The sequence below is a fragment of the Anguilla anguilla genome, chromosome 2 (genome assembly GCF_013347855.1).
Source record: "Anguilla anguilla isolate fAngAng1 chromosome 2, fAngAng1.pri, whole genome shotgun sequence".
Classification (NCBI taxonomy): Eukaryota; Metazoa; Chordata; class Actinopteri; order Anguilliformes; family Anguillidae; genus Anguilla; species Anguilla anguilla.
This window is the reverse complement of record NC_049202.1, coordinates 14,679,568-14,703,740: the sequence shown is the minus strand read 5'-3', so window position 1 is coordinate 14,703,740 and position 24,173 is coordinate 14,679,568. Positions and strand designations below refer to the sequence as shown.

At 45.9% G+C, this 24,173-nt stretch overlaps 1 protein-coding gene across 1 annotated transcript; it reads right to left on the bottom strand.

Annotated features, from left to right (window-relative positions):
- Positions 1-1,901: 1,901 nt before the first annotated feature.
- zranb1a (zinc finger, RAN-binding domain containing 1a) lies at positions 1,902-23,886 on the bottom strand. The gene is made up of 10 exons (XM_035405212.1): positions 23,551-23,886; positions 19,877-20,739; positions 13,395-13,582; positions 11,539-11,692; positions 10,308-10,379; positions 9,631-9,829; positions 8,688-8,808; positions 7,992-8,121; positions 5,894-6,123; positions 1,902-4,135 (listed from the first exon to the last, which is right to left on the bottom strand). The coding sequence occupies exons 2-10, from the start codon at positions 20,697-20,699 to the stop codon at positions 3,917-3,919; spliced, it is 2,136 nt and encodes a 711-aa protein (XP_035261103.1). The 5' UTR covers positions 20,700-20,739; positions 23,551-23,886; the 3' UTR covers positions 1,902-3,916.
- Positions 23,887-24,173: the final 287 nt, after the last annotated feature.

The following is a 24,173-nucleotide window of genomic DNA, read 5'->3' as shown; positions in this document are numbered from 1 at the left end:
TCTTGCTCTTTCAATGCACCAAACTTTAGATTTTTACACACCAAATGTTCTGGCTACATCTCTGAATGATTTATTCCATGATGGTTTGCTTTGCTGGCATTGTCACTTCTTTGGTCCTTGTGTTAAGAGACAGCTGCGACAGACTCCAAATGCAAATGCACAGCTTTCTTTTGCATGAACTAATAATGCAACTACACACAGTTGGCCAAGTCACAGCTGAGCAGCCAATTGTCCGATTTCTTTTTGGTCCCCCAAAATGGGGGGGGATGTGCATTAAAAGGGCTGGAATTCCTACATTACTCACCTGATATGGATGTAAATGCCCACAAATTAAAACTGACAGTCTGCACTTTAACCTCATATTCATTGTTTCAGTAATCCATGTGCTGAAGTAGAGCCAAAACAAAAAATGTGTCACTGTCCAAATACTTAGACTAAACAGCACACACACTCACACCCATATATACATACACACCCATATGTACAGATGTTTTGACACAGATTAGTGACAGTCAAATGTGCCCCAGGGTTATTTTGCATTTGTATCATGTTTGCTCATCCTCACATTTTCTGATGCTACATTATTACGCATGAACCTGGATGATATTCCCTTGCTTCAGTATTGCGACATTCCATGTCACCATTTTTTCATAGAAAACCCCTTTGGTGTCATGGCAAAAACAAATTTGTCGTTTAACGCAGATCTTACATGTAATGGCACACAGTAAGTCCTCCATCTTATACTTCAAAGCCAGGTGAAAGCAATGCTGGAGAATCAGATTTTCAGTGACTGGTTAAATGCAAAGGAAACTTCTATGGTCCAGTTCCTGCATCTCAACTAAGCAGCTGGCTAGTTATGTGATTTTGTGGATAGAGCTTTAAATGTACAGATTACCTTCTACATTAAAAGCTTTTATTAAAGTGTATTTTTATTCACGTTGGTTTCACCATATAGAAATAACAGCGCTGTTTATACATAGTCCCCCCCATAATGTTTTGGACAAATTGCTTCACTGGCATTCCTGATGGGTCAGGCGTTCAGTTGCATCCTTGGTGCAGGTATAAGACTGCTTTCATCATTATCTACTCTTGATTCTAGGCTTTTGCTTGCCTTTAGAATCTGTTACTGCAGTTTGTAAAAATAAGGACGAGAGTTCTGCCAATGAAAGTGAAGGAAGCTATTATGAGACAGAGAAGTAAGAAAAACAAGACCAGGTCGAAACCTAGTATATGGCTGGACCTAACACACGGCCGACCAATGGTGTAACTTCATCACTCAGTCACAGACAATCGCGTTTGCAGGGCTGGCCCCGCTGTTGCGGTCCAGCCAAAAAAAGTCAGAGGCATAGGCCAAGCCTTAGGCTTACCGAAATCAACTGATTGGAACATCATTAAAGAGAGCACTGGTGAACTTGGTAATTGCAAAGAGCCTGGTAGGCCATGGAAGATCACCGCAGCCCCTGAAACAAGCAGGAGCTGAAAATGGCCGCAGTACAGGCCTGGCAGAGCACAACCAGAGAACACACTCAGCATCTGGTGATGTCTATGGGTCACAGACTTGAAGCAGCCATTGCACGCAATGTGACACGTGACAAAATACTAAACAGGACTAATTTAATTTATATAACATTGATATGCCCCAAACATTATGGTGTCCTGAAATGGGTGACTACATATAAAAAGTGCTCAAATTCCTACATGGTGAAACTAAAGTGTATAAAAATATCCTTAAATAAAAGCAGAGAATATGCGATTAACCACATGAATTATTGATAACACATTTGATTACAAATTGTGGACTACACAGCCAATTCAAGAAAAACAAATGTTTATCCCAAGGGTTATGATCTCACTGTATACAGGGTTATACTACATTTCAATAAAAGGCAACAAAATATTCCTAATGTATAGCAGTTTTAATATTTTAATGTTAATTTAAAAATAACACTCCAAACGTAGTCATACTTAACTTTATTTCTCCTCACATAATCCATCCTGCACAAGCATTCACTCAAAACCCAAGTATTGATGTTACTTATGTGTCCCATTTTGTCAGATTTGCATCCACTTAATAAACACAGAGTGACAATTAGGTAGTGTTGAAACTATGTGTCCGTTTTAACTAAAGAATCCCATGGAAACAGTGCATGAACAGTACTTTCATCTATGGTATTAACACCAATGCACGCTATTCAAATCTCATTATATATATATATATATATATATATATATATATATATATATATATATATATATAATCCCACCCCACCATTGCTTTGGTTTTGGACTTTCCTCTTTAATAACTATGAATAAACATTGGTGAATGTTCAGACCTGTCAAACAGCAAAAACAAGATAAAACAACAGGTGTCCAAGAAAAGCTTGATAACCCACATAGATATTTTTTGTGAAAGAACAAGATGATCTGACTGGTCTGGTGTAGGTCTGTCACCCACACCTCAGTGATGGAATGGGAACCGGTGTAATGATTTCAAAACATTTGCTGATTAAACAACAAAAATAATAAGAGTCTTCTAGACTTTTCTAGAAGTATAGATCTCATGCTCATATCAGAAGATGGGTTAAATGGATTAATCTGACCACTAGAAAGAAATCAAAAGGACCAAAAAAAGAAACAGAAATATGAGAACAGGACAAGACGTGGGTGATTCTAATTTAATATTAATGCATTATTTTTGTCATGTCGACATGAATTGGTGACTTCTCTTTTGTCCCACAAAATAAGCACCTAAGTTGTAACATCAAAATGAGGTACTAAATCACACATGAATAAGTAAACTTTTACAGATTTTTTTTTTCCTCACAGCAAGAGTATGTATTTTTTGTGCAACATAAAATTCTTCAAGATTGAATTAACAATCAACAAAACCACAAAAAGAAAAAACAAAAGTCCAAAAACAGGAGAGAATAGAGATCAGAACCTCTGCCCGCTAGCCCTCCCAGACAAATAAATAATCTGAAATTCTTTTTCTCAAAAAAAAGTTCTTTTCAGAAGGCTTGCAAAAGGGTAAACAAGGGACAGAAAACTAATTCAGATGATCCCCCATCCCTAAAGAGAAAAACAAACTACCTTAAATCTGAAATGGGATATTCCTTTCCTTACCTTACCTTTGCACATTTGCTTTCAAAACTGGGCAGGTATACCTATATACAAATACATTTGCGTGTATATATGTATATATAATTTATATACATACACTAATTTGCTTTAATTTAACTAAGTGTGCAGTGTTTGCTCTCCAATATACAATTTCCTAAATATATTTTTCTCCTTTTAGGAAGAATGTGACCAGGGGCTATGACATTGGCTAGCGCCCACCCCCCCCGATAACAAGTGAGCCAATCAGAACTCTTCGACTCCAAAGGGGGGTGGGGGAAAAAAAAGAAAACAATCTCTTAAGGAAAACATCATTTGAAAATGTGCTTTTGTAAGTGCCCATAATAAATTGATATAAAGTTTCCTTTCTTTATGCTGGTATTTTTCCTATTACATAATTTCTTAAACAACCACATGCATTACATTTACGGTTGGAAATTTACACCTGGGGAGAAAAAAAAAAAGGAAAAAAGAAAGAAAATATTTCGGATAACATCTCCGTAAACTACAATCCTTTATTTCAATTCATCCCAGTTCTATTATGCAGCAAAGTAGAGGTCTGTCAGTCTTCCATTCGTCCGCTTGCGTGTTTTCGCTTGCGTTCGTGCTCCAAGGTTGTTTTTCGTCTGCGCGGTAACAGTAACAGCTGTCGTCTTGGGTGCTTCTGAAATGGCGGGCCGACCGTCCCTCTACGAGGGGGATTCCGAGTTTCGTGGCGGGCGGTTACGGGTGCGCGGGGGGGGGGGGGGGGGGGGGAGGGGTGGAGGGCGTCCCTCGGCCCTCGCTCCGCCCCCTGGCCTCACTCGTCCTCGTCGTCCTCGTCCTCCTCGCCGTCGGACAGCGAGGCGCAGGGCCGGATCTGCCGGTAGCCGTCCAGCCACTTCTCCACCATCTGGGTGACCAGGGGGTGGTTCCTCCGGCGGGAGCTCTTCTGCAGGGCCACCAGCATGCCGCCGTCCGTCACGCAGCAGTCCAGCCACTCCCGCAGCAGCTTCTCCTGCTGCTCCTCGTTCCCCATCTGAGGGCGGGGGACAGGGCCTCAGTTACCACGACTGCCAGGGACCCGCACACACACACCAGGACTGCGCCTCAAATGATCCACTGTTACCCTACAGAGAACTAGCTAGGGTGACAGTCATTTGCTGGACACTAGCTGACATCCTATTTGCTCTGCTATATAGGGTCGTGGTTATCAAACCTGGTATCACCCTGTCTATGTTGGTTTTTGTTCCAACCACAACTGCAATCCCAGAATTTGAACAAGCTGTTAATTTTTCTTAATTGGTTGTATTTCATGCTTTAGAGGGATTATTTACTCTCTTCAACCACATTATGCCAGAAATAGCCATGCGTGCCACGAAGAACAAAATTCTCATGCTCATACTGTGTTATATCGAGCTATACTGCAAACAATTAACAAAGGAAAAATTAACAGCTTGTTCAAATTCTGGGATTGCAATTGTGGTTGGAACTAAAACCGGCACACACAGGGGCTTCCAGGACCGAGTTTGAGAAACACTGATATAGGGAACTAGTGGAGAAAGCCTGGGTGTGCCGCAGGGTGCGAGCCAAGGGTACTCTGCATGCAGTCTCCATGCATGTCACTCAAACGCCAGCACGCGCATCCCCTGCTACTGGGAATCTTCACTCATATCCATCAAGGGCTAATGCAAGCACATCACTTCCGCTACAGCGGATCTTCAGTCCTGTCCATCAACGGGCTAACGAACGAACGCACGTGACCTACTGCTAAAGGGAGTCTTCACGCGCGTCTATCAAAGGCTAGCACACGCACATACAGTACCTTACCGACGCAAGGAATCTTTACTCAAATCACTCAAGTACACCCTTAGTGCTAAAGTTCTGAGCAAAGAACATCACACATGGAAATAATGGATACTGCCTGTGCATTCTTGGCTCTAATAAATCTGTGTTCACAGAAAGCTGATGACATACAGTAAATGGTAAATGATAAATGGTAAAGCGCTTTACAATTGATGCCTCTCATTCGCCAGAGCAGTTAGGGGTTAGGGGTTAGGTGTCTTGCTCAAGGACACTTCGACATGCCCAGGGCGGGGTTTGAACCGGCAACCCTCCGACTGCCAGACAATCGGTCTTACCTCCTGAGCTATGTCGCCCCTAAACACTGGTGTAAACACTGGTGTATATCACTTAACCCGTTTTATGTGCTGTGATAGATCTCTTATTGCATTTCTGCTGCATTACATTCTACCACTGCTTTACACCAGGACGGCCAGTGGAGGATGGGCTCCCCCTCTATAGCCAGGTTCCACCCGAGATTTCTTTCAATAGGGGAGTTTTTTTTCTCGCCACCGTTTGACGGTCTCGCCCCACTGGGAGTTTTTTTTTTTTGTGTGCGCTTGCTATTTGGGGGTTCAGGCCTGGCATTTGCTCCATTTCTTGCCCTTTATTTTTTTGCTACTCTGTAAAGCATCTTTTCTGCGACAGTTCTCTGTGATAAGTGCTATACAAATAAAACCGAACTGAATTTAATTGGATTGAATGGGCATGCATGCAAACGTTCTCACTTGTACGTGTGTACATAGTTCCTCTGAAGGACTCAGGACAAGTAATGCGCACAGGGAAACAGGAGCACGTTTCCATGGACACCACCATTCATGAATCCTACGGGGAGACGGCTACGGCCCTGCACGCCAGCAGGCGCGAACACGCGTGTGATGTCACACCTACGGGGCCCGCACGGGCGGGCGTGGCCTCGGCCCCTGGACGCTGGCGTTCCGGGGAGGGAACTGACCTCTTGTGCGGATAAAAAGTGTATGTGCAGCAGCTTCCGGTCGCTGTCCACTAGTGGCAGGAAGGTGACGGTGACGTCGTCGTCAGTGTTGAGGTTGGCGCCCGCGCCTCGATTGTCGTAGCCGTCGTTCTCCATGGCCACCAGTGCGGAGAAGTGGCCCCTGGTGTAGCCAAGGGCGATGGGGCTTTTCCAGCAAAAGCTCTGTTCCCACAGTAAAGGCAAATACACGCCTGGAGGGGACAGGACAAGCAGTCAAAGCCGAGCACACAGCTACGGTAACGAAAAGGTTTCATCAAAATGACTTATTATCCAATGCCTCTGCTAATTCCCAATACCTGTAAGTAGATGGATCTTTTTTTATGATCAAAAAAGTCACATAAAAAAAATTTAATAAAACATCCATAACCCCCCACCCCATAACCTGCCCCCAAATGTTAAACTGCAACACTTCAAAATATGAGAACTAAACTAATTATTTCCACAATAAATTGCCCTGTTGAAAAATATTTATTTCATATTATATGACTTCATTTTCCTTTTTCGTGAGGGTAATAGCAAGAGGTCTGCCACGGACCCTTCAAGGAAACAGGTGGCAAAAGAACAGCCATTTAATTACACCGGATCCTTCGGGGACTACAGTTTCATTGGGCTAAAGTGACCCCCAGTGCGTTGACTGAAGTGGAAATATCCACCTTGCGACCGGGTATAAACTGCATAGTGGTGGGTGGGTGGTTGGGACGTGGGGGGGTCAGATAATGGAGGACGCGATGCCGCTGAGCCATTAGGAACAGTCCCGCGTCGCGCCCTCCGGACTCCCCCCCTCCTTTAAACGAGCGCTCCCCCCGCGGAGCCCCGCCTCCCCGCCCCCTCCTCCGGCAGCGCTCGCTCGCGCGCCCCGCTAATCGCTCCTCCATTAGCCTGACATTAGCGACGGGCGGGATCGTTACGGCGAGCATTCATCAGGCCGCCGCCGCCGCCGCCGCCGCTCCCTGCCCCAAATGAAAAACAGCGGGTCGCCGTGGCGCCCGGCGGACTCGATGAAAAGCCCGGTTTTCGCCGGCGCGTTCCTGGGGACGGCGAGCCGGCCTTCGCCTGCTCAGCGGGGCTGTGTTTCATGGCCGCCGAACGAGAACACTTAAAACGGCTGAACCCCGCTTGGCTTCTTTGTAACATTTTTCAAATCTATTTAACCTCATTCATTTTTATTTATGCGTTACGGTTAACTGATAGCTGTGCGAGGACGCTTTGCTACAGGGATGAAAATGGCGGTGTTGAGGTCACAGGTGAGCTTCAACTTGCCTTCTTTGTCGATTGTTCTGGCGGAGTAGGTCTCCTTCAGATCAGACCTGGGTCAAATACGTATTTGTTTTGGATTCAAATACTTTTGTTCGCTTTACTGATCTTGTCTGGTCTACTGGAACCAATGAAATACTCTCAAAAAGTGCAAACCCCGCCTTCTGGTCATATTGGCAGGCTCAATTACACCGGGCAAGATCAACAGAGCACAGAAAAGAATCTGAATCCAAAACAAATGTGTATTTGACTCGGGTCTGCTTCAGACACGTTAAAAAAACTGGTCAGACCGCTCTGATGCGAGCCGAGCCACAATGGCGACAGTGTACGTGTGCGCCCTGCCTCGCTCACTGGCCTCCATCTTAGCTCAGGGACTGAGGCAGTAACTGTTTTCACACAGGCTATAATTTGTGGCCAGTGGGTTTCAAACCTCCGACTGCAGGCTCCAGTTAATAGGCTCCGCTCCTGCGACGGCCAGGTGCTTCTAGTTAAACCATCAAGGGAAACGCTAAAGCCGGGCTAAATCCGCCTCAGAGTCCACCAACTGATCGCTTATGCAGGTCTGAACCCACGCCGCATGTCGCAACTACTCGGGCCTGTTCGTTTTTTATTTTTATTTTAATTACACTTGGAAACAAGAAGGAGCATTATGATCTGAAAACCAAATTCGAATGATACTCCCAGGTCAAAATAAAACAGATACACATACAGCCAGTTTAGCACATATGGCAAATATGCAACACCACACCCTGGAGACTTGGGGGGTGGGGAGGGGGGGGGGGGGGGTGGGGTTAGGGCTGCTCACCTTGAAAACGAGTGAACCCTAATGTTTCACCACGGAAACTCTTGTAATACTTCACTCCGTAAACTATGATTGGTCTACGAAGAATGTGTGCAAGAACAAAAATGTGAGTCTGCTCCAAACTGGCACCAGGCTGCAAGAGGAAGAGAAGAGAAATTCACGTTACCATGCCGCTCACTCAAACTTCCATACAAGGCCGTCTCCAGACTCCACTCGGACAACTCGCCCTAAAAGCCAATGAAGACGCCCACACTACAAAGTACCCCACTTTAAAAGCTATGTCTGAATTTAATCTTAAAGTGGCCTCGCCTACATGTGAGAAACCATCAATAAAAATACAGACTGAAAAAAAGGCCCATTTAGTGCTAGTAATGGAGTGGGCCTCTACGGCTGTCCCAATATTTTAAATTCAACTGTCATTCAGCTTCTAAAAAGAATTTCCCCATGCACAAAACCGCATCTCTTTATACTTAGAAGTTTTTCCAATTTGTTCTTCATTTCTTTTCAAATCATCAGAGAGCTACTGACAGAAAATTTGTTTTCATCGAGGACGGCTGGATTCATCTAGACTCACAGGGCGTGGCTTAATGAGTATTTAAGGTATGTGGTAGAACACGGACAGCTGGCACACCTGACCGAGCAGGACGAGACAGCGCCTCCTTAAAAAGCACGGAGAGGCTCTTGATTGGCCGGTCGTACCTGACTGGCCAGGGAGAGGATGAAGGCCCAGTCCTCCTGCCACTGCTCCTCCCTCAGGGAGAAGTGCAGTCCGAAGCTCTGCGAGTACCACGACTCCCACTCCTTCCAGCGCGTGTAGAACCTGAAAACCGGGCCGCACACACACCCTTCAGAAACCGCACGCCCCGCCCGGCCGCGGCAGCCGGCGCCAAGCCTTTCATCGGAGCGGCACGCAAGGAGACGACGCAGCGTGCATGACCGGGCCTGCTCTCAAATCCTGCCCCTCAGCCGCCTATTCCTCCCCATGCCCAGTGAACACATCAAAACACACACTTAAAGAGCCCATTTAAAAACTCTCACATTCACAATCTTAAAATCCATTTTTTTGCATTTGAGGTGATCATTAATGCACACACTCATATAATAACACAGCATTGGTTTTCTTTCAATCTTTACATATAACTACTCAAAAATTAATCTAGTTCATTTCACTTTCACCTTGTCTTTAATCAGGACAGGTAACCCTTAAAAAGTTTCACATTATCCATCTTGTAAAACACAATTTACACATGACGCATCCTGTAACACACAAATACACAACACATCCTGTACTGCAGCGATACACCACACATATCGCAGTGCAAAGATCACACGTATCACAATGCACAGGCACGCATTACCAGAGGTGGGTAACCCGGCTTCAAAGAGTAAAAAGACTGACCATGTATTTGCTCCACCACCATGCACTAAACCAGCTGACTCTAATTAGCATAACTCTTCACCATGGTAGGAGAATTAATTATTGTAATCAGCTGGTTTAGTGCATGTTGGTGGCGCAAATACATGGTCAGTCTTTTTACTCTTTGAAGCCGGGTTACCCACCTCTGTGCATTGCACATCCTGTTTTGCTCTTGCGAAGGTGCGACAGCCTTTACGCCCAGCAGACGGCCGCCCACATGCTCACCAGTGTGAGCAGTCGTGCAGGCTGTCGTGCAGGGTCTTGCGCAGGACCGAGTCCTTGTCGTAGATGCCCCAGGTGGCCTGCAGCACCGAGTCCAGCAGGCAGTCCCCGGCGGTGCGGTTCCACAGCGCGTACAGCCTGCTGTCCAATCGCGTGCCCAGCTCCAGAGACCAGTTAATGATGGGGGACTCCTCCTCCAGCTCTGAAAGGGGGGGGAGAAAGGGGCGTTCCCCAATCACGAACCTCCGCCCTCCTGCCGACCTCTCCGTTTCACACTCACGGTTACATTTTCGGCTCTTTAAATGTTTTTATTCGCCGCGAAGCGCTTTGTAGCCTCTGTTCGGATAAGCGCTATATAAATAAAGATTTGTCATTTTTGTTAAGTCTCTCCGGGACCCAAACAAAGCAGCTAAACGGGACGCGGGACACCCAGCGAACCCGGCAGGGCCGTGGTGCGCCTCATTCAATCCTAAAACTCACACAGGGCCCTAAAGCCCAATGACAACATCAGCAGCGGGAGGTTGCACGGAAACAGAATGTACAGTGGAGCACATTTGCTCTGAAAAAATACTAAAATAAATCACATTTGGTTGCTGCTGAGGCACAGCTGCAGATAGCCTGTTCATTTTAATATAAAGGGTGTTGCTGAACAGAGAAAATTTAAGGAGATGATGCTTCACCTTTCTGCACGTCACGGTCCAGGACCTCATCGAACAGCTTCTCCTGAACAGTTGGAGGCAAGTCCTCAATATCTGAAACCATGAAAAGAGTTAATAAATGTGAAAATGCAAAAAACACATTAATAAAATACTGGTACTCATTTTCAAAAACAGCTTCAATGAATCTAACCAATGTCCCAATCTGTTCTTCAGAGTCAAGGAATTAACACCTATAGGGTGGTCTTTTGTTAAAGGGCACTGTCTTTCCAACAAAAGATTCATGGTTAGCACTGACATTTAAAAATGTGCACACTCACGCAAATGCACATAAGTGCACACATACACACAGCCACATACACACACACGCACACCCGCCCGCACACGCACGCACACACACGCACGCACCCGCAGACACGCACCCACACACACACACACATGCTCACACACACACAAAACCCAGGTGGCCGTTCTCTGGCACAAAAACAAAAGAACGAAAGCACTGCCTCTGTTCGACAGAGCGCTCAAAAAGCAGCCTTCAGCTACTTCCTACATGCAAAGAAATACTTGGCATAACAGAAAAAAGATTCAGATATTCCAAGGAAGCCCAGATAATCTTGTCTCTAATGGCGGCGCTGCCAAAAGAAACATACTCCTGCGAACTCTTAACCCGACTGCTTTTTAAAAGTAATTCGTTGTACAAACAAGCCAAGGGGCACCACGCAGCATTTTAAGGTCACGCGCTGCCAACTCCGCCGCCTTCCCGTCCCAAATGCCAACATAAAAAACGCAGAAGAACAGCCTGAGGAACACATTATGAATTCAGCATTAAACAATACGCCTTACAATCTCAATCATTCCACAGCAATCTTAAAGTATAAATGCAGGCACAGTTATTGAATGCATTCTAAAATATGCAATTTTACAATTTAAGCCACAATATATGCAGGCTAGCAAGCTATTAGCTATACATTAAAACGGCCCCTAAAATATTAAATATCTTCCATATATGGAGTTTCAAATGGTTACATATTACTTTGTGTAAGGGTGCACTACATACGTCAGTGAAATGTCTATTCCCTATATGTGGGCTAGCAGACAGTGCACTTCATAATAAAAATAAAAGCGGTTTGGGGAGGTAATCCCAGAGCAGTCGTGACGAGCGTGATGGAACCGAAATTCATTACGCACGCGGCGAGGGTGTCTTTCCGGGGGGGTTGGGGGCAATAAGGCGGGGCGCGGGCGGCGTGCGTACCCGCGGGCAGCGTGAACGTGACCAGGTCCGTGAGGAAGTAGCAGGCGAAGTCGCCCTTGCGCTGGTGCAGGGAGGCGGCGATCTCCCGCCGGATCTGCTCCGTCAGCTCGGGGCACACCATGGCCGGGATGCACTTGGTCGCCTGCTGGGACACCTGGAGGCCGCAGGGACGAGGGGGCGGTTAGTCGAAACGGGACTCTCTCTGACCCCATCACTGCACATGGAGCTCTGTGTCATCTCCCACACTGTTATTACAGATGGGATTCAACCTCATATGGAGTCTCTTGAAAATACTACTACTACCAATACATTAGTACTAATGGGATTCAACCTCATATGGTCTCTCTTGAAAATACTACTACCACTACCAATACTACTACTACTACAACTACTAATACTATTTCAACTACTATTACTAATACTACTGCTACTACTAATACTATTAATACTACTACTAGTGCTACTACTACAATAATACAATTATTAATATAATTATTATTTTAGTACGTATTATTATTAGTACTAAAATAATAATAATAATAATAATAACAATGCAAACATATGAAACATTATTGGAGAAATCATTCAACCCTAATAGTATTATTTAAATAATACATTACTGGTATTATGTTGGTTATATTTAAAGAGTCAGGCATGTACCCCTCCAGGGGCTCCAGTGCTCGGCTGGCAGGGCTGCAGATGGCCCACAGGCTGCAGACAGAGCCACAGCTCTAATACAAAGCCTGTAAGGTCATCCAGCTCACAGTGACCTCCAATCAAGGTCAGGCGGCAGCAGCGCAATCTGGCAGCGCTAATCTCATCCCATTAAAACTGACATCCGCGCCAGGATGAAATACATACAGCAGGAATCATTACCACGAGTGAGGAGAACAAAATTAGCATTTTCTGCATTTGAAATAAATAAAAAAGCAAAGAAAAAGTGAACGGATGTGTTGTCTTTCCTGCGCTTTCCTAACTCATTAGCTCTGTGACATCACCTCCAGCACAGACCAATGGCTGAGCTGCACTACGCGTAATCCTTTATTTAATCCCAAACCCGGAGCGAAGCCCATTCTGGCATAAAGGCCGGCGCCTCATTACCCAGCAGCGCCGGCAGTAAAACAGTCTCGCAAATCATCTGGACTGCACTTGCTTTTAAAGGACAGCCCTGCACGGCCGCCTCTCCACTTTACAATAGCGCCTTTCCCCTCCCGGGCGCCCCGAGACTTTACAGGGGAATAAAGACGAGATTTATCCCTTTGTAATCCTTAAAGCGTATGGGGTCCTTTGTTCTCTGCAGGAGAGCAGATTTAAAAGGTTGCTGCAGCGCTTGTCCTCGCATTTACTTCCTGCGTCGGGTTCAAGCTGGGAGCCTTTACTTCCCCTATACCCGATAAGGAGGAGAACTCGGCCCGAATCGATCCGCAGCCGTATACAAACGCAACGTTCCTGCAGTGACACTCCACGCCAGTGGGGGGCGCAGATTCAGATTCTGCCGTTGATAACCATGGGAAACGTAGAAGCGACAGCATTTGCCACGCCAAATGCAGAAAAGAACATGGGCTGCAGTAATGGAGCAGAACGGATGTCGATCGTTTCGTTTTAGCTTATTTAGCGCTGCAGAAAAAAGAAAAGAAGAAAGAGAAGACGGTATGCTCACCCGCTCAATCAGAAAAGGAGATGCAGCCACCCAAGTGGACCAATCGCAGGCAACCTCCGCATTGAGGTCGACAGGCGAACGTAGCGGCTAGTTCGGGCAGCAGTGATGAGCACACCGTGGTGGCCAAAGTCAAAGTGCGGTTTCCTTTTCTCAAACTAGCCAATTATGAACTACAGCCCCCACGCACCCCCATTACCTCAGTTAGCAGAATGGCCAGCATGTCCTGCCTCTGGAAGCGAATGGCCAGGTGCACCAGGGTGAAGCCGTCGTCGAAGGCCGAGGGGCGGTTCAAGAGGCGCACCTCGTCGGCCGTCATCTGTCGGGCGATGTCCCCCCCGGACGACTTGTACGCCTCCACCGCCGCCAGGTCCCCCTCCACCACACCTGCAACGAGAGCCGTTCGTCAGCTAGCCTGTCAGTCAGGGCGCCCGCCTCCATGCAAAGGCTCCAGTGATCTATATCCATTCACATTTAGGTATGCGACACACTTTCTTTTTTCTTCCTTAGGCCAAAAAAATAAAATTTCTGAACAGTAAGCACAGGAACAAATAAACGTACACAGAGCACTACAGTGCTCCCCTTTTAGGGGCATTTGCTGCCGAAATCTCATGCATCAACTGGAAAAAATTATTTAGGAGCAATAATCTACTAACTGAAAAATAATTAACTAATTGTGATGCATTAGTGTTCTCCTAAATTTTTCAACTTAGGAGCACATGTGCCCCTTAGAAAAAATGTTAGCATAGAGCCCCGCATACATATACACACAGGCATATAAAAGGGTACATATATTTTTATGAGTTTAGCATTTCTAACGGCTGTTTGCTTTATCTTCAGAGCAGGGAAAGCTCTGCTAAATTACTGGACTAATAGTCATGTTTCTCTTTAAATAAAAGCCTCATCTCCAGTGAGACCAGCAGCTTATCATCTTAAGCCTCCACGGTCACTAGACAACGCACTCATTATCCAGTAATTCAGAAACACCACCACCACCACTGCATCCCAGTCATTTGGAGGACTGCTCTAGCCTTCTGGCTAAGTTAAAGACTACAGTGAACGTTCTATCTATGGTATCAACAATATTACAACAGAGCATATTATATTAAGCAGCCGGGTTGTATTACAGGACTGTTGCACCATTATGTCTATTTCTGGAAGCTCAACACGCAGGTCTACCATTTTACTAATGAATTTTGCCAAGTCATAGCAGAAGCGTAATTATTTGCATTTGAACAGGCACCGGGCCTGGTTCCCAGGCTCAGTGAGAATCTGTTATGACGGAGACAGGAAGGACGGGACGGCAGAGAGCGGGTCCCGTACGATGGCCGCGTCCGCCTTGCCCCTGTTCCATTTGTATTACTGCAGCGGAATCGAATTACCGCCCACGGTATCCTGAAGATACTCGCTGCACACGCTCCTGGGGGCTCTGTCTAATGAACACAGGCGGTGTGAAGATGTGTTCCTCTGTGATACCGACCCTCGGCAAAGCAGCGTCCTGTAGCCAAGGGCAGCCATGCACTGGCAGTGAACGGCTGAGGTGGTGATGCAACGACGGCCATCTGTGAACGACGGTGTGTTCTCGCGCAGACGAAACGTTCGCGTTTCATTTAAAGAGCACGCTTGAGGCAAACTCGGCACGACTGCTCCGGACAGAAGCGCGGACGTCGAGGGGTCAGAATGCAGGAGGCGTCCGGCCACGTGCTCTGAGCGGGTTAGCGCTGGGAACGGCTCCAAGCAAACATCTCTGTTTTGAACCCGATACTCCAGGCAGCCCAGTACTTCATTTCAATTCTGGAACAGGCGTACAAGTACATGGTGAACCTCGAAATACAAAATACAGTAATTGAGACGCAGTACTTTATTTGCGTTTCAAAATAGTATTTTTCCCCTTCACCGTCATCAACTACATAATATGTAGTGGAAAGATTCAGAACATTGGGTACATACAATGCTCAGGCTTGAATGACCCTTACACTTGTGCCTACAGACCTTGGGATCCCCAGGGCAACACTGATTTACACTCACACCGTCAAAATATTATTCTAACTAGGCCTACATGGAAAGCTAGCACAAAAAAGAAAACAAAGCATACTGTGAAATAAGACAAGCCCCCTCAGACACTGTATAGCTTTGCCAAAGTCACAAATGTGAAAAGTTGAGAATGAAAAACATTTCTTTTTTTAAAACTTTGCACAGTTTGTATAAATGGGTTTTACCAAGTAGTGGGACCAAAAATGCAGTGACACTGTTCTCCTTTTCTGTCATACAAACTGTTGTGTTTTAGGTGGCTACTTTGCTACCAGCAAGGTCAGCTGAACAGATCTAGAATGGCAGGGCGGTGAGCTTCCTCGGTCAAACACAAATAAGACTGATGTCAGTCGCTGTGATGGCTGCGCATTAGCCGCAGCAGCGGCTAGCTTGCGACGGAAGAAAAAACCATGGATGACGAAGCCTTTCACTTAGGCTTCCTGTATCTTCCGCTAGTTAGTTAGCAAGATGTTTACCGTCATGTGGCCAAATATAGTCATACGGTTCCAAATACAGGGAAGTACAAAATGCAAATACCCTCAAAGCGGTCAGGCTAAAATGTGGTGAATCTGTTTAAGGAGAGACCAAAGTAACTAGCGCTCTCTGAACAACCTTGGTCCGATACAGCATAGCCTACATTTTTCATTATGGGCATTTTAAATATATTCAATATTTTACAGTGCAGCTTAATTTTAACATTTCATTTTCTGATTTAGCTTAGTCCAAAATATATTTTGGTGTTCAGTTCAATTCTATGTAGGCCTAGTCCACGTAAGGAAATTCTTACTAGAATTTCCGTAATAGAGTTCTTAATTTCTAATTTGTTGTAAGTTATGTAATTTAGGAATCTCTACAATCTCTATACATCTGGTATTTTATTTCTTAATGTAATTAATGTAAATTGTTTATTGAATTTCTTGTATGCTGGCTAATTCATCCGAAGTTCCCCCAGGGGAAAAAAAAGTTATTCAATTCCACTTTATTCGAGTTGTTCTAAAACACAGTAAATTACATTCACTTAGTAGACATTCGTATCCAGAGCGGCCTAAAGTGTAAGAGAACTAACACAGCGATCATGCATGTATAACATAGCCTATATGTATATGTATGAATGTCAATGCATATATTCTTTTCATATTTATCAGGAGCACAGCTTTTCCCAATGGCATCATCAGTAAAACTTTGACCAAGTAATTGGCACTTTATCAATAAGGGCATAACACTTTTGTTTTGGGTGAATTTCTTTTAATTAATTAGCGTGGTCACATTATTATAAAAGACCTGTGGCATTTCTGATATTACTATTACATTTCGTTCATTTTTCTGGGCTGGCAGAACAGCTAGATTTTGCGTCGAAAACCATGTAACTTCTGCGTTCTCTCAACTACCGTATGAAATCAAGAGCGATTTCTAAAATTTTACACCTGGAATGCTGTTGGGACACAGAACCCAATGTCACAGCGAATGTGTCAGTGGAGGAATTCAGCCGAAATAACCCGGTAACTGCACAGCCCCCAATCTGTTCTGCCAACCTAAACAGGGTCCCCCACCGGCCTGTCATACAGCTCATAGAACAAAAATCACATTTATCCAGACATTCTAAAGCTGGACTGTTACCAAGACTGGCCCCCCCACCCCCTTTTTACATGCTGACAGGTGATGCACGTAAACCGATCCAGGACCACCCCCACGCCCGTTTCCCTGGCAACCCCCCCCTCAGCCTCCCCATCTCATTTTCGCTTGCGTGACAGATGTTGAGGTCGCAGGACTCCTCCGGAAGCGCTGGCTAATTTTAACGGGCACCGAGTGTAAGCAAGTCCTGTTGCCAGAGAGTAACGGGTTACCCTGATACGTCCCAGCTCAGGATCTGTCAGAGGGTCCAAAACATGTCTTTCAGGCTAATGCGCCGCGACAGTTTATAAACAGGGGTTCAAGACACGGGGATCGCTTCAGTGTTCAGTTACTGTTACTCATGGCACCAACAACAGTACAGCACCAGTCAAATACTACACAACACAGGCTTCTGGCTTTATACGCTGGTTTCCAAAATAAAGCTTATTTAGTTTGAACAGAATTATGTTCAACAAACTGCAGACACCAGTCTTATTTCATGTGTCACACAGTGAATGCTTTGGAAGCAAGTGGACCGTAGCCACTGCCCTCCACACTTTTAACTTTTAGCCCGCAGAGATGGGAACAATTGTACACAAACATCGTCTTTCCTTCCACTGCAAAAAAAACGAAACAAAACAAAACTGGCAAGATCTCGTCAATTGCGTGGGAATGACCAAACTGGGTGTAAAAACAATCGACACAATTTATGGCTTCCTGCTGAAGAAAGCACACCACACCAATAACGTCAGAGTAAAGGAGTGTATGTGCGTGCATGTGTGTGTGTGCATGCATGTAGAATCTCTTATATGGTTTCCGAGTCAGCTTTTTGTAAGAGTCAAAAAAAAAAAATCGGAGGCATTCCCTACACACCAGATCAACCCTGTGGTACAATCCACCCACTGGATATTCAACACAATACAGCCTCTCACACACCCCTACTCTCTTTGTTTTTTATTTTAAAATTTCAGGAAATAGAACATTTTATATTATAGCTAATTATGTAAATATATAGTTTAACCTTTGCTATATGCACATTTTGATGAATCATGAACGGTAATTACTAACCTTTAGATTAATGGCACCGTCTCTGGCATTATAAAAGGACTACAGTATCCTGTCCAGTTGAAAGCATCCTATTTAATATCAATATCAACGCATCAGGTTCTTCCTGTGAATCAGGACTTTCCTTATTCAACCAGCCTCCCCATTGTACCATTTTCCCTCTAGGCAAACATATCCAATTATCCCAGGCATCATACGCATTTCCATAGCCACACATCCTGGTGTCACACCATTGTTGCTGGAAGCCCTTGAGGAAATCTCGCTCGGAGTGAAAATGAGAGAATTAATTGCTTCCTCCAATACAGGCACACGGCCGGGTCACATGATACCCTGCCCTCCCCTTCGGAGTTCAGAGGAGCCCCCCGATACATGAGCTTCGCAGGAAATGTATATTCCTGGCGCCTGGCGTTCGATGCGACCGACGGCCCAGCCACACGGCAGTTGTGAAATGTGCCTTAGCATAACAGAACACTAATAGAAACCCGGAGGTATGGACGCAGTTTGGATGGATTGATGCGCCTTGGAATGACTGACAGTTTGAAAGCGGGAGGGGGGAAGGGGGGGGGGGGGGTAACACACTGAGCGGTAACACACTGTCCCTCGCAGAGAGTGGGGCCAAGGTCGGGACAGTGTACACGGCTGTTTATTTTTGCTCGCCGCACAAGCTGGGGGTTATTTTGCTCCGCAGAATGCCTGTCTCAGCACACGAGCACCGCTGTTTACAAGCTCCCTTGACCGGGGAGTCAGCCTCCACGAGCGCCCCCCCTCCCCCACCCCCTGGCGACGCCCCCTGCCGACCTCTCGGGCCCGTCCGGGCGGCGGGGAGAGGGCGCCGGCCGGACCTTGGCCCCCGTCGTTCCGTCCCGCCCGGTCGCACGCTCGTAACGCGTTAGCGTTAGCACTAACGTTAGCCCGCGCGGTTCTCGCCGGGTTGATGCTCTCGGCCCCTCGAGGTGCTAGCGCAGCGCACGCGAGCGCCGACATCGAGCCGGTTCACCGTCTAGCACGTCGCCTAGTCACACGCACTCCTTCACTCGCTCAGTCCGTCCTTCGTCTCATTGGCCACAGTTTTGTGATGTAATCGGTTTCCACTCCACATTACAACTGCTCCAGTTGTGCTCTTGCACTCAAAATCAGATGTAAAAAAAAGGACTCAAGACACCATTATTCGTAAAGATTTTTAACAGTTATGAAGCAAAATTCCATCAAAAACTGGGTCCTCCTTTCCATTATATATAAAAAACTGTTTTTCCTCCTTAGTATTCCCTAATGAGTAACAGCACTGGGCAGGACATGCTGGGTTATGGGTTAAATCAACACAGTCTACTCCAAGACAAAGGTCAGCTTCTTACTAAACGTGGAATCGAAACTACCGTCTGGAAGCCGATTGGCTACGCTCTGTCTAAACACACGCGCGCACACAAATAAAAATCCATCTTCAGAACATCTCCATTTACAGACAGTGAGATCATCTGCACGGAAAGGAAACCGAATCCCCCCGTTTCGATGCAAACACAATAAAACGATTGCCTCTGGAGCATCACCGTAGGCCATTGCAGGGCATGACATCACAGAAGCAGCCTGAGGTCGCACAATGGCCGGTTTTGTCAGCAGGAGAAACAGTGGAGCAGGACAGAGTACTCTCTGAGCACTGTAAACCAATTGTCCTTCAGGCACAGGGGTTATGGAATACCAGCCCACAAACGGCCACTGAATTTGTCGTATTCTCTCTTTTTAAAACCCACCCTTAATTCAATCAATTAAATTTTATTTATATAGTGTATTTCACAGCTATTGTCACAATACGCTTCACAGACAACCCTGGCCTAAACCCCCACAGGAGCAAGCCTAAAGAAATTCAACTGGTTAAAAGGGCACATGTACACAAATTTTCAACCAATGGAAATTTGGCATTAACGACGGCAACTTCGACCGGACGTGAACTCGGACAGCATTTCCCACAACCCCACTCACCTGCGCACGCGTTCAGGAACAGCCAGTCCGTCTTCCTCATCCTGTTCTTGATCTGTTTGAGCTTTTTGAAGTCCACCTCCTGCTCCTCCTTGCTCCCGACCGCTCCGGCCGCCAGCTCGATCCTCTGGAAGTCCATCTTGACCTCGGACTCCCTCTTGGAGGTGGGGGGCGAGCGCCGCTGGCCCCCGCTGCAGCTGCTCCTCCAGCGGGCGCGGTCCTCCTCGTTGATGACGGCGGACGGGTCCCCCGGCTCGGCCAGCTCGATGGCCTCCGGGGCGTTGGGCCTGGGGTGGTCGCACACCACGCACTTCCTGGTCTTGGGCCAGTTCTCGTACGTGCAGGCGGCGCAAGTCCAGTGCTGGGCCCGCGTGTTGAGCCGGTTGCGGTCGTTGTACTCCTCGCAGGGGTCCTGAGGGGGCGGGCCGGGCCGGGACCCGGACCCGGAGGTCTGGGGGGAGGAGTCCGTGGGGCTGCGGGCGCGCTGGCGCTGGCACAGGCACTGGGTGCAGCGGATGGCCCGGGGCCAGTTCAGGTAGGTGCACATGTGGCAGGACCACTTGCTGCTGGGCTCGGAGGTGCCCGGCGGCCGGACGCGGGGCCGGGCGCTGGAGTCCGGGCAGATGAGCAGGGGGGCGCTCCCGCCCTCGGTGCACGGCGGGTCCCACTCGCGCCCGCCGTCCAGGCCGGGCCCGCTCTTGAAGGGCTCCTCGGTGATGATGGTGCCGCTGGGCCTCTGGGCGCGGCACATGGTGCACTTGATGGCCGACGGCCAGTTCTCGTACGTGCAGTACTCGCAGGCCCACTTCACCCCCAGCTCGGTCATCGTCCGGCGTTTGCTTGGTGGAGGTAGGGCAGGAGTCAGGCTGCAGGAAACACAGACGCACGCGTGTGCGCGTTCACTGAGCTGTGTCACACTCCGCTCAAAGCCAAACAACAAACAAAAAAATACAAACTGTCCACAACAAATACGCATCTATCCTAATGGAGAGGCCGAGCACTGGGCAGCACACCAATGGGACAAACTCCAGAACACCAAACCTGCAGCCGCAAAGAGATCATGAAAAACAATCCACTCTGAGATTTTTTAATTTTCCATATTCATAAAAGGCCTACAATGTATAGGGCACTATGTTGGTGAGATTTCCACGTATAAAATAAAATTTATACTGGCCAGCTGCTTGAAGTCCCATTTTGTTTTAACCAGACTAAATATTTTGTGCAAATTCTACCATGAAAGTTGAGAAAGCCAAAAGAGAATATTATAATGGTATGAACATGCAAACAAAATACATGCAAATGGCCTTCCATCCAGACCCTTGCATGGCATAAACCTATATGCAAATCTGCACAAAAAGGACAAGGTCAAGAGCAAATGAACCATAGACGGCTGCTTTGATTGTCAAATACTGCTTTAACCACCTGGACCTCTGGCGGCAATTTCTGTATCTGGCAAAGCACTAAATCCAGCACTTTCACGTTCACCCATTCACAATGGAAAAGCAAAATACTCACCTCTCCGTACAGAGAGGACTGCATTTCCAGTTAATATACAACCAAGCCCCGGTAAAAAACCGAATCAGCTCCACAAGCACAGCTGCTGCCTTTGCTTCTTTAATCTGGGGGTGGACTAAAAGTGTAATTCTGGCTAAAGCTGAGCTCTGTGTCAGAGAGCCAAGACTGAAACTCCATATTCCACCCGTGAGTGAGCATGACAGACACAATAAACACAGCCAGCTCTGTGCACAGAACCTATCCATAACAGAGCTGCATAGCCTAGTAGCTGGGGCCCACTGGAATCAAATTCCAGGGCTAAATCACTTGGGGTGGCCAAGATTTCATACATTGAAACTCAGCTATTGGTAAATGTACACACAACTCCAGTTAAACAAACTAAATAGCCCATACAAATCAGACCAATAGTTTTGAATTATTTCACGTAATACTGCAGCTGGAAAGTATCTAGGCCAATACTCCCAGATCAGTAGTTTACTTAGGCTTAAAGTCTAAAGATGGGAACAGAGGATATTTTTTAATATGTTAAGGCATTCTTCTTCTTATTATTATTATTATTATTATTATCATTTTTGTACTGTTACTATTTTAATTATTATTATTATTATCATTGTTATTATTATGCATACCTGTATATTATGTTTTCTAGCTTAGAACTGGTAGAGTTTTAAAAATACATTTCACGTGATTTTCAAAAGTTATTTCACTGGAATCAACAGAGAATGTAGGCCTATTTGCTGGTGTGACACGAGGTATTGTCCAATACAATATGAGAATGTGAGAGAAAGTGAGAGAATGGAGCACAGTGTGACAAATGCTCATTTTAACTGCCTGAAATGGCCAACCTTGAAAATGACAGGCAATAGTGTCACATTTTTCCCCCGAACGTGTTTCTTTCTTTAACTTTCACCATCCCGAAGCACCCACTGCACTTTAAGTAAAATACGCACTGCACGCATTACAAGAATAACCTTGATGAAACAAATTTAACAAGGTCACAGAAAATATTTTGTTATTGTTTTTCGTAAAATGTGCCAAGAATATTGCAAGACATTGAGTCCCGTGACATCAAACACCTGCTGAACACTTGCACAACCGCATAACAAGTACTCATTAAATATTCTATACATAAATTATTTTTAAAAGGCAAACGTGTAATTGGAATCACGTCCAGACTACAGTTTTTATCCGGAGTAACGATGGGTAAACAAAGGCTATCAGAGTATATAGCCAGGTAACGGCAAGCTTGTAAAAGGAGCCAGTTCAATACTCACGTTTGAAGTGTAATCCTAATTACAACAACACCGCAAGGTTCTATCTCGTAGCAAGCTAAGTCTATATGTGTCAAGCTACCGTATTCAGGCGTTGTTGATGTAGCTTACAACAACGAACAACGGAAATATTGTTCGCTACTTCCTCAAAGCTAAAGGCAAAGCTAACAATTGAAGTAACGTTGGCAAACTAACGTGTGCAACTTAACAAAAATTCCTTTTTAATTTCATTATTTCCAACGCATAATACAACACGGAATGCAATAAAAGTCTATGAATTATGATGTTCAGACGATCCATCTCATCTCTGCAATTCGTTCCATTGTGGGCTAGTTAGCTGGCTAGTTAAATGACTACTGTATAGCTAACGTTAGTGACCTTCTTCAATGGCCAATATTATCAGGTTCAAGTTTTGTAATTTTATGTAGCTAGCTACATAGCAACTTGTCTTAGATTCAATGCGTGCTTTGACCTGGATGTAAAGTTAATTTGATTCACCAGGAAATTATTTCGCCCGTCCTCCCGATTTTAGAAAATTGGTCCCTTGTCATCTAGTAGCAAGTTACTCGGGGCGAAATTCAATACGGTGCTACCATGAGACACAAACAGTGTTACTGAAGAAGCGTCCAGTTAGCTTGCTGTGTCTGGCTTGCTAGATAGTAAAATACCTGTAATCGAGCAGGACAAGAGCACCAGTTTAGCAAGATAGCTACTCACGTTATTGATAGAAGCTTTGGTAGCAACACTGACGTTGCCCCAACTACGTCAGTGGGGACACTGCAAGATCATTTTTAATCCCATTGATTCTAAATTTGCACGTAGTTGAATATAACGATTCAACCTTTAAATTGTGTAATACAATAATGTTTCGCAGCGGACGTCAGGCCATACCTTTTCCTGTGTTTACACTCCTCTCCCTGGTGCTCAACCACAACAAACCTTCCCCGAGCTGGCCAGTCCCAGTCCTCACGAGCTTTCCCAGATCCGTATTTACTCCGTTAATTCCGAAACCCTTCTTTAATTGCGTTTGCCATTCCACACCCTGACCTCATTATCGTGTGGAAACCCCTCAATAAAAACAAAAATTATCGGCTTTCCGCCCGCTCCTTTTCAGATTTTTAAACCATTTTAATCCCCATTATCCACTGTGCTACTCTTCCTGTGTCACTAATGGCGGAGACTGGGAAACAGGAGAAGCCAAAATAAACCTTCTTCACTAAAGGCAGGGGGCTACAACGTCACACACCACCGGGCTCCGTCCACAAAATAGATTGGCTATCTATGACTGCTCTTGTTATAGGCCTATCAGAGGCTACGTCTTTCGTTGCTATTAGAGAACGCTGTCCGCAGAGGAAAAGTGAAGCTGAAGCCGTTTATTCCCATTTTGGCTCTGACGGAGAATTCACACTTCCCATTGCCGTGTCCATTCCAGAGCCAGAATGGCGATAGTTTCATAACCCCCAGTACTGGCTCTTCTGAATGTTTTCAGTAGTGACAGGATGATGTCACCGCCA